The 10,199-nt window shown below is 42.7% G+C and overlaps 1 protein-coding gene across 1 annotated transcript; it reads left to right on the top strand.

The window, feature by feature from the left end:
• The first annotated feature begins 1,826 nt into the window (after nucleotides 1–1,826).
• On the top strand, nucleotides 1,827–5,609 carry LOC132654823 (zinc finger and SCAN domain containing protein 4C-like). The gene is given in 3 exon segments (XM_060386113.1): nucleotides 1,827–2,222; nucleotides 4,411–4,564; nucleotides 4,624–5,609. Coding segments are annotated over 3 exon segments (1,536 nt in total).
• Nucleotides 5,610–10,199: the final 4,590 nt, after the last annotated feature.

The raw sequence follows: 10,199 nt of genomic DNA, 5'->3' as shown, positions 1-10,199 counted from the left end.
AGCAAGCCCTCTGCCCAGTCCAGGGGCATAACAACATAAATAATGAAAAAGAAGGGAATGAATCTTTCTTTTCCTTCAAGTTCAGCCCAGGAGAACTTTTCTCCTTCCCCAGGACTGCTTAGAACAGGCATAGAGGAGAGGGGATGCTCACCTGGGGAACCTTGCTTTTTCTGTGCTCATGCTTCTCAAATGGCAGGGTTGTTAATGTGAGGCCCTGCCCATGACCAGGAGCAGGAGTCAGCAATGAAACAAGCAAAGGTTCCTCTGCCTGGAGAAGGACAGGTGGAGGTTGTTCAGTTGTTTGTTTCTGGGTATCCTTGCAGAACCAAAGGATTCAGGTCCTCAAAAGGAGAGGGCACAGGGTGAAACCATCTGGGGGGAGGGTGTCACACCAGAGATTCACTGGTTAATTCAGGAAAACAGAAGCACATAAAAATTCACACAGAGACACATACACACAGAGAGACACACCATAAAAACAATAAGTGACCACCACACATTCATATACCTGAGCCAACAGAGAGATACAGTGACATCTCTATGGATCCTGGACACTAGATCAGGAGCCATGTCTGACCTATCCTACGTGTCCAAACAGGTGCCTTTAGGACTTAGCTCTGAAGGTAACAGACCAAGAGAATTTCTAATATGATTCCTTCTGGGATGGTTTGTCAGGCACCTCTCAGGCATTAGGCAGCTATTGGTCACAGGGAGCCCTGGAGTGCTAGAATGTCTCAGGACATCCACCCTTTAGAGTACACTGACCATTGAACTCTTCACTACTCCAAAGAACTCTGAGATCCCCTTAGGGTCTGAAGGTCTGCTCTCTGGGATCTTAGTGAAACCTCCATAAATGCTGTAGGGAATTAACCAGAAAAGACTGATCAGAGATGGGTTCAAGCCAATAGAAAGTCTTTATTAGCCAATCTGGGAATACATTGGGTATTTAGGATCCCAGTGTAGCATTGAACCTTTTTATATGTGAGATTTTTAAGCACAGATACCTTGTTTTGGGTCGACCTGTGTCAGCTAACAAGAACAGTTAGCCAGGAACAAAATTAAAGAAACCATAAGTCAAGATTATATTTAGAGATTTTCCCTTACTTAGGACTTTGGGTTAGGCCTTTGTTTCTGGTTAGAAAGGGGATACTGTCTACAACTTGAGTTTTATATCATACAGATAATTGTGCTAAAGTCATGGGGCCTGCAAAGTCAGGGGCCCACTACATTGGGGGTTGCTTTGGACAACCATCCTGATCAAGGTTTGACATTTTAAACTCTGTAGGTGACTCAAGGCTAGGAATGATATATGTGTGTTTATGGATATATCTTTGCTGATGCCTGAATTTAATGTTGCTGGACATTCCCTTTTTCCTAAGGAAGTATTATTCTGTGTCACTTTAAAAATGCAGGAAAAGGGTGAAACATAAAATTTGAGAATCAGCAACAATAACTTCATTTTTTTTTAAAAGGGGGTGGGGGGACAGCCCTGAGCTGCTGCCTAACTTGCTATGTTCTTATGGTAGACCTTCCCACCTTTAACAGAGGATTTTTCTCCCTATTAACTAAAGTATTGTTACACTTTACATCTTCTCTTTGCTCTGTTCTTGGGAAGCACTTTTGTAACACAAGTATGAATTATTTACTGTCAGGCAACCATGAAACTATCTGTGACAGAACTCTTAGTAGAGTTTTTATTTTATTATGTGTCTCTTCTCTTTTTAATTTACAGCTTTTGAGAATCACCAACCATTGAAACGAATCCTAAACTCAGAAGGCAAATACTAAACTGCCATCACAACTTCTTTCTGAGGATCCTCACGAGAATGGCTTCACAGCTTAGAGAGATCTTTCAGCCCAACTCCCCACCAAATGACCTTGAAATAGGCAATCTAGAGTTTATTCCCACCCTTGGTTCTGCTGTGCAGTCTGGGGAAGACACCTATAACTCCCCAGTTTCTCAGCTCAATATTCCTCCAAATGACAATAGCTCCTGGGCAAAGCAGGAGCTCCAAAGCCTGTGGGAGATGTTTACCTCATGGTTGCAGCCAGAAAAGCAGAGCAAGGAGCAGATGATTTCTCAACTGGTCTTGGAGCAGTTTTTCAAAATTGGCCACTACAAGGACAAGGTTGCCTTGAAAGAAAAGTGGGAATCAAGTGGCAGAAACAAGGAAAGATTCATGGAAGGTCTAACTGATGACTGCTTGGTGGCTCCTGTCATGGTGAGTAGCTGGGGTGAGAGATGGCTGAGTTGGGACAAAAGACAATCACTTGGATTTGGGGAAAAGTAGAAAGCCCATCAATTGTTTGAACATATCTAAATTTCCTTTATTTCCATGATGGCACAGAGACTGGGAATTTGACATTTGAGCATGACTTTAAGTGTTCAGAGGCGATGAGTTAGGCCTGAGACATGGCTCTCTCAGGGGGGTCCTTGAATTGCAATAATAAAGACAGAGTTACAGCCTCAGCATACACTTAAAAATATGGCTCATGGCATAACCTGTGATCCCAGGACCAGAGAGGGAGATTCTGGGGATCAAAGTGGCTATATGACTCTCCAAAGTAGCTTCTCTATGACAGGAAGATATCCTGTCTAGAACACTGAGGTGGCACAAAGATGGACTTTAGTTCCTGATGTGGAAATGTGCCTCTCACATGCATATGTAACACCACTGAGACACCTATAAAAAATGCCTTGATGAACACCTGTGCTTAAGTAGCAAATTTTCAAATCTGGAGAGACTTAATATAGATGTAATTACATTGTATCTTCTTTTAATGTCTCTATTTGCATAATTTTCAGTCATTGACAGAAATGGTCAAAGTGGTAAAATTTTTCAAACAACCCATACACAATTCCAGAAGTCATTGTATAAATTACTTATTAGTACTTTAGATAATTAATTTAGATTTGGTTAGTTTGGTTGGTTGTTCGGTTGGTTGGGGTTTTGGTTTGTTGGTTTGTCCTTTGAGACATGGTTTCTTTGTGTTGGTCTGGCTAACCAAGAACTCAGAGAAATTACACTCCCTCTGCTGTCCAGGTGCTTAAATTAAGGTATGGACCACAACAACCTGATGTTTATTTAATTTTGTAGTCTATAAACTATAAAAGTTGTCATTTTACAATTTGTTTTATTCCACATTTTCACTCCTTTGATCTTTAAGTTGATAATTTTATGATTGAAACTGAATCCTAAGGAAATTGTTGCCATAATGTTCAGGCATGTTCCTAAGGGGAGAGGCAAGAGGTGTCTTGTGGAGACAAATGTACCTTTTGAGCATGGTTCAGTAAGGTGTGAGTTCTGTTAATCACTCAATAGTAAATGCCCACCCAATAATTAAAAATATGATAAAGTTACCTTTGTTCAAGAGTGGTTATCTAAGCTGGTATTCAGTGACATAGACAAAGAATTATAGGTGTTAGTAATGAAGCTTATTCACAGCAAAGTGAAGAGCCAGGTAAATAGGGGCCGCTGATAACTAATGGCTGAGGGTGAGAAATGGAAAGCCTCAGCTTCCTGAGGGTGAAAATAGTAGCCATCATGGGGTTCCAAGACAGAAAGTAACAATTGCCAATCTAAAGGCAAGGAACCATGAATTGCAGCTACTAGCGATTTTAAGTAGAGATCTTGAGGATCACAGACAGAAAATAACAGTTACAGATTAGAAGCTGGATGCTAAAAAGTAGGACCTTCCTCTAGAGTAGCAGCCTCCACAGAGAAACAATACAGAGAGGTCAAGAGTTCTGGGCACAAAATAACATCGATAAATTCTGGGGGGCAGCTGGGGGAGTGAACATAAGAAGTTACAAACTGATGAAAACTGAGAAATAACAGCCATAGAGACATTTTTGTTGTCGTTGAAAAGATAAACTTTATTAGAACAGACAGACAGCTCCCTTCAGTGGATAAGAGAGGCTCCTCCAGAGATGGGAGACCTCAAGGAATATCTGTATCAGATATTATTTTATGGGCTCTTTTGGGCCCTCCTGCTCTGGTGATTTTATATCTTTTTGCTTTGTCCTGCCCAGCATTGGTCTCTTTTCCCTAAGACAGCCATTTTGTAATGTTGGCAATATCTTGGGTAGGATGGGAGGCAAGGCCCAGAACAATGATCAGCCTTTCATAAAGGGGAATGTCCCTATTGACCAACTGAAGAAAATAGTGTGACCAAAGCACCATAGGAACTTAACGTTGTGTTTCACTCTGGAGAGTAACTTAAAACACTTGCAAACACTATGAATAGGGTCTTTAGAAAACAAAACTTGTGAATGTCATAACTTTATTAGAGAAAAGCTATAGACAGATGAGCTAATCTATAGCCCAGTGATCTTGTGCAAGCAGGTTCAGGGCAGGTTTTGTGTCACCCACTGATTCATTAACAATGGTTACTTGGCTTGGTTTACAGGTCCATGTCTCCATGCAGGGGCAGGAAGCCCTCTTTTCTGAGAACATGCCCTTAAAAGAAGTCATCAAGTATTTGAAACAACAGCAGTCAGCAACAATTCCAACACAAGAGAATGCAAGGACATCTTTGCAGATGCCCCAACACATGTTAACAGGTAAGACTGGAAACTGGACAGATTATGGATGTTGCGTGGGGATCCCTTCTGTGGCACAGTTTCATAGACTCTTATTTCCACAGGATATGAAGACAGTGAAAAAGGCTGCAACAATTTCTGGAATGCAAGTGAAATAAACAGTGGTGTGAATAGTGCAGAACAGGAGAAAGAGCCCCTTATTATCCAAGCAGAACAAAACCCTGAGCATGAAGACGGAGGTTCTTTTTATGAAATTCCTCAGGGTGTCAGAAGAGCAAATGAAGACACCTCCAGCAACGAGGTAGCGTTCCTGAGGGCACATTCTTCTGAAGAGGTCCCTATGGATGTACAATCAGGATTTTTCTCCAGGTCAGAAGAGACTGAAGACAAAGAAGATGGGCACAACATATTCTGGAATGCTAGTGACCTAACTCCTGGTGTTAGCAGTCTTGAAAATGAGAACTCTCCTCTCATTATCCCAATAGAGGAGTGTCTTGAGCCTGAAGAGGAAGGTGTTTCTAATGGAATCCAGGACAATGCTATAAGAGCAACTCAAGGCACCTCTAGGTCTCTAGAAGAGTCACCCAGGGCATCTTCTGAAGATGTCCCAGTGAAGGCACCAGGGCTCTCCAGGCCAGACCTGGCTCCTTCTGAATCTGTCACTGTTTCCCAAAATCATGAAGCAAACTCTGTCTGTGAAGGTCAGCAGGAGACATTCCACCAAGACTTCAAAACACACAAATGTGATGAATGTCCCAAAACCTACAAATATGCCTCTAGTCTTTCAGCTCACCAGAGAAAACACAGGAAGGGGAGGGAATTTTTCTGTCCCACGTGTCATAAAGGCTTTTATAACCGCTCAGACCTGCGAGTTCATCAGGTCATCCATAATGGAAAGAAGCCTTTTACATGCAACACGTGCAAAAGATCCTTCAGCCACAAGACCAACCTGAAGGCTCACGAGAGGATTCACACAGGGGAGAAGCCCTACACCTGCTCTTCGTGTGACTGTAGCTTCCGCCAGTCATCCACATTCCACCGCCACATGAGGAATTTCCACAAATAGTACTGAACTGCGTGCTTTCCTCCCCAGAGGAAAGCTTCAGCTTCAGTGTTTCATCTGGACATGAAGAAACTACACCTTCTAGAAAGTGAAGATGGAAGACAAAAGTTCTGAATTATCCCTTCTACCCATTGTCCCGCTGTACCTCCATGTGAGGGTAAAGAGGAGTCATCTGTTAGCTTAATCTGACAAATGCCTAAAAGTAGCTTAATAGTTCTAATAAACTATTAGAACTGTAATATGGAATGCCACTTTTGTATATTTTGTGGTGTGTGTGTGTGAGTATTTACCTGTTTTTGTCTTAGTTCCACAGCATGAGTTGACAGTAGAGATCTTGAGTTTTGCCTTGTTTGAAACAGGGCACGTCTTATTGGTAGCTTTATACACCAGTGTATCTGGCTCTACAGATTTGAAACATTCTCTGGTCTCCAGCTCCCATCAATTTACAGAGTCTTGGCAGTGGCCTGCCAATCCCTCTGACATTTTTCTACCCTGCTGTCGTTTCAAACCTAAGTCTTTGTCTTGCATGGTAAGTGAACTGAATGGCCCTCTCAGCCATCTCCCATCACATGGGTGTGGACTGCTTACACTTCATGAATGTGCTGCTACATGATTAGACCAAAATAGAATGAGCACACCCATAGGTTGTATCACTCACAGTGGGTGTCATTATGGTCCCATCACAAACTTCATAGTTATCTTTACAGGACATCTGGAAACTTATGGAGTAGAGGTAGTTAGATGAAAGCTGGCCTCACTTGAAGACAAATACATTACAAAGGCAAATATTTTCCATAAATAAACGCCAAAACTGCAAGCAAGAAAGGAAAAGGGAGTAAGAGTTATACTGAGAAACAGGATTTCCGTGCAGAGTTGAGTCATACAGGCTTCAGCTACTTGAGTTGTTGGATCTGTGTGTGTGCTGGTTCCCTGAGGAACTTGAGCTAAGTTCTCATATCCCATAAAAATGTTGAGGAGGTTTCCCTGATGATCTTGAGCAGCCTTTCAGCAGGCAACCTTTAGGCTTCAGTTTATGAATCTTTAGAACTGCCTGAACTGATCTGAATACCAACATAAGTTATGCATTTTCACAGAAGTATTTATGGATGGTATAGCTTTTGCTGTACCCAGGCCTCAGCATTTGGCTTTCTGGCCTTTGTGGTGCTTTTCCTTTTGAGGTTGGATGTTTTTGTTTTTTGAGGTTTCAATATTAAAGATTTCTAGATTGTGATTTGGAGGATGTTTTAGCTTTTTTAATCTAGAGGTTTTAACCTTCTGGGGATTACAGACTTTTGGATTAGCCTCAGTACTATTTCCAAATAAGTTTATATCTTAAGGTTGGGGGTTAAGACCTGCATACATCATCATCAGAGGGCAGAATTCAGCCAATAACAATGGGATATCCTGATGGCATGAAGAATTCCTGTAATCCCTGTCCCTGGGATGTGTGGGCAGGAAGATTAGAATTCAGTCATTCTCTGCTACAAAGTGTGTTCAAGGCCACACTGACCTCATGAGAGCTTTTCTAAAGACAATAAAGCAAAGTGTGATGTCCTCCTGATGGATTTTTCCTTTGATGACAATGAAGTGTCCTTCCCCTTCTCTTTTTGATTAATTTTGGTTGAAAGTCTATTTTATTAGATATTAGAATGGCTACTCCTGCTTGCTTTTGGGGTCCATTTGCTTGGAAAATGGTCTTCCACCCCTTTACTCTCAGGTAATGTCTATCTTTGTGACTTAGGTATGTTTCTTGTATGCAACAGATAATTAGGCCTTTTTTTATGCATCCAATCTGTTTGTAGGTATTGTTGAAATTTGTTTTTGTCATTGAATATCTTGTTTTCTCCGTCTATGAGGACTGAGAGTTTTGCAGGGTATAGTAGCGTGGGCTGACATCTGTGTTCTCTTAGGGTCTGCATGATATCCATCCAGGCCCTTCTAGCTTTCATCGTCTCTGTTGAAAAGTCAGGTGTGATTCTAATGGGTTTGCCATTATATGTTACTTGGCCTTTTTCCCTTGCAGCTTTTAGTATTTTTTCTTTGTTCTGTATACTTACAGTTTTGATTATTATGTGGCGGGAGGATTTTCTTTTCTGGTCTAATTTATTGGGTGTTCTATAGGCCTCTTGTATTCTTAGTGGTCTCTCCTTTAAGTTCGGGAAATTTTCTTCAATAATTTTGTTGAAAATATTTTCTGGGCCTTGGTGCAGGGGATCTTCTTTTTCCTCTATTCCTATTATTCTTAGGTTTTGTCTTTTTATGTTGTCTTGAATTTCTTGGACGGTCTGTGTCAGGAATTTTTTAGATTTAACCTTTTCTTTGACAGATATATCTATTTCTTCCATTGTATCTTCCACACCTGAGATTCTTTCTTCCATTTCTTGTATCCTATTCATTATGCTAACCTCTGTCGTTCCTGCTTTCTTCCCTAAGTTCTTTCTCTCCACAATTTCTTCCATTTGTGTTTTTTTTTTTAAATTTTTCCAATTCTATCTTCAGGTCTTGAGCTATTTTGTTGGTTTCCTTCCCCTGTCTGACAGTATTTTCATGTTTTTCCGTCAATTCCTTCAGGTGTTTGTTTGAACAATCCACTGTTTCTTTTATTTCATTCAGTGATTTAAGCATTTCCTCTCTAAAGGCCACAGACTGTTTGGCTGCAGCTTCCTGTATTTCTTCACGGATGGCCATAATCTCCTTGTCTTTAATTTCCTCCATTTCTTTACGGATAGCCATGATCTGTTTGTTTTTATCTTCCTCTAATTCTTTTCGTATTTTATTTGTTTCCTCTGTTTTCTTGTTCATGAGCATAGATGTTAGGTCATCTCCTTGAATTTCATTTATGCTGGGGTGTCTTGGGCTATTTGCCCCTGGATAACTGGGTTCTGGAGATGCCATATTGCTCTGGCTTTTGTTGGTTGGACTTTTATGCTGTCCTCTACCCATTGGGCTATCTTAGTTGTTTGAATTTAGTTTCTGGTTGTTCCTGGACTCTTGTAGTGGAGAGAATCCCTTTGGCAGGAAGATGGTTTTTCCTGAAGGAAGCCTTTCCAGCTTTTTGGGTATAGTCACTGGATGTCTGGTGTTTTTCAGGAATTGCTACATCTCACCTCAGGCCTAGAGACCTGGGTAGTTACTGTGGTCCTGATTAGTCGAGAGGGCTCTCCTCTCACTGGGAGTAGTCCTGGAGACAGTAACCCTCCTTCTGGGTTTCTTGCTGTAAATTTAGTGATCAACTGCTGTAACCTGTGTGTCCCGTGGTTTGGTCGGTTTTGTTAGGGATAACTGGTTGCCCCTTGGAGCAGTATCTGGGGGGTTGATCTCAGGGTTCCCGGTCTTTTGTAGGTCTGAGTTTGGGGCTCTGTGCCCCAGAACCCAAGAGGTCATTTGTGGCGGGTGAGTACTGCTCTGGTGTCTTGGGGCGCACAGTTCTGCCTGTAAGGTGTATTTGGTACAATGTAGGCCTTTGGGCTGGTGGAGCGCGTGCGCCCGCCTGCTAGTCTGCGGAAGCTGAGTTTCTGATCACTCTGTGCTCCCTGTTTGGGCCCAGATCTGTGATGGCTGGGTGTACTCACCTGTCTGCGATCTGCAGGCTGCTAGACTTTCCCTAGGTGACCCCAGCAGCACGGTTTCTTCCTTCCCTGTGGGGTCCTCTCTGGTCAGGGGTTCCCAGTCCCTGTTGTACTGGGGCGCACAGCTTGTCTGTACCGCTGAGCTGAGTGCGCAGATCTCTGCGTGGCAGGAGCTCAGTTGTGTTGGCGGTGGGTACCCGCCGTCCTAGCAACCTTCCGGGAGTAGACTGGGTGACCCGTGATCAGTCTGGCAAGTTTGCTTCCCAGTGGGGCCCCCCTGCGGCTAGGACTCCCAGCCTCAGGCACCCTTGTGCTCACGGATCAGCCTGGGAAAGTGATTGGGACACGGATGCTTGCGGCTCCAGCCCGGAGACACAAAGCCCGTGTTACCCGGGATTTCTTCCGGGTTCTGGCTGGGTAGCCGTGAGTGGACCCGACCGATTCCCACACCGTGGGAACCTCCCCTCACCTCGGAAACACTATTGATGTAGTTTCAGGGCCCAGAGTTCAGTCTCCTGGTCTCTGCACGGCAAGTGCTGTCCTGCTTCTCAAAAGCCGTGCTCTCCTGGTGCCGCCATCTTGGCTCCCCCCATAAATCAGCTTTTATAATTGTTCTTTTCTATATTATTCTACTTCAACCTCATCCAATACTTTCTTGGACTTCCTCAACTCCACAGAAGCCTTTTCCTGTGTGAGGGGGAGGCAGATAGGGAAGAGAGCCCAGATTCCACTATAGGAGACCACCGAGCTCAATCCAGAAGCCATTTCACTATTTCACGTTCATGTTTTTCTTGTTATTTTTCTTTTGTCTTGTGTTTTATTTCGTATTCAGGTACTTTTCATAGAATCAAGGAAGTCACTCATTTTATGCACTCACTATATCTCTGGACCTTATCTCTAAAGCAGTGGTTCTCAACCTTCCTAATACTTCAACCATCCCTAATGTTGTGGTGAGGAACCATAACATTGTTTTTATTGCTACTACATAACTGTAATTTTGTTACCTTTATAAATCATGTAAAAG

Source organism: Meriones unguiculatus, chromosome 6 (assembly GCF_030254825.1).
Source record: "Meriones unguiculatus strain TT.TT164.6M chromosome 6, Bangor_MerUng_6.1, whole genome shotgun sequence".
In the NCBI taxonomy this organism is placed as follows: Eukaryota; Metazoa; Chordata; class Mammalia; order Rodentia; family Muridae; genus Meriones; species Meriones unguiculatus.
Note: the sequence above shows the minus strand (reverse complement) of the source record. Positions and strands in the feature narration are given on the sequence as shown.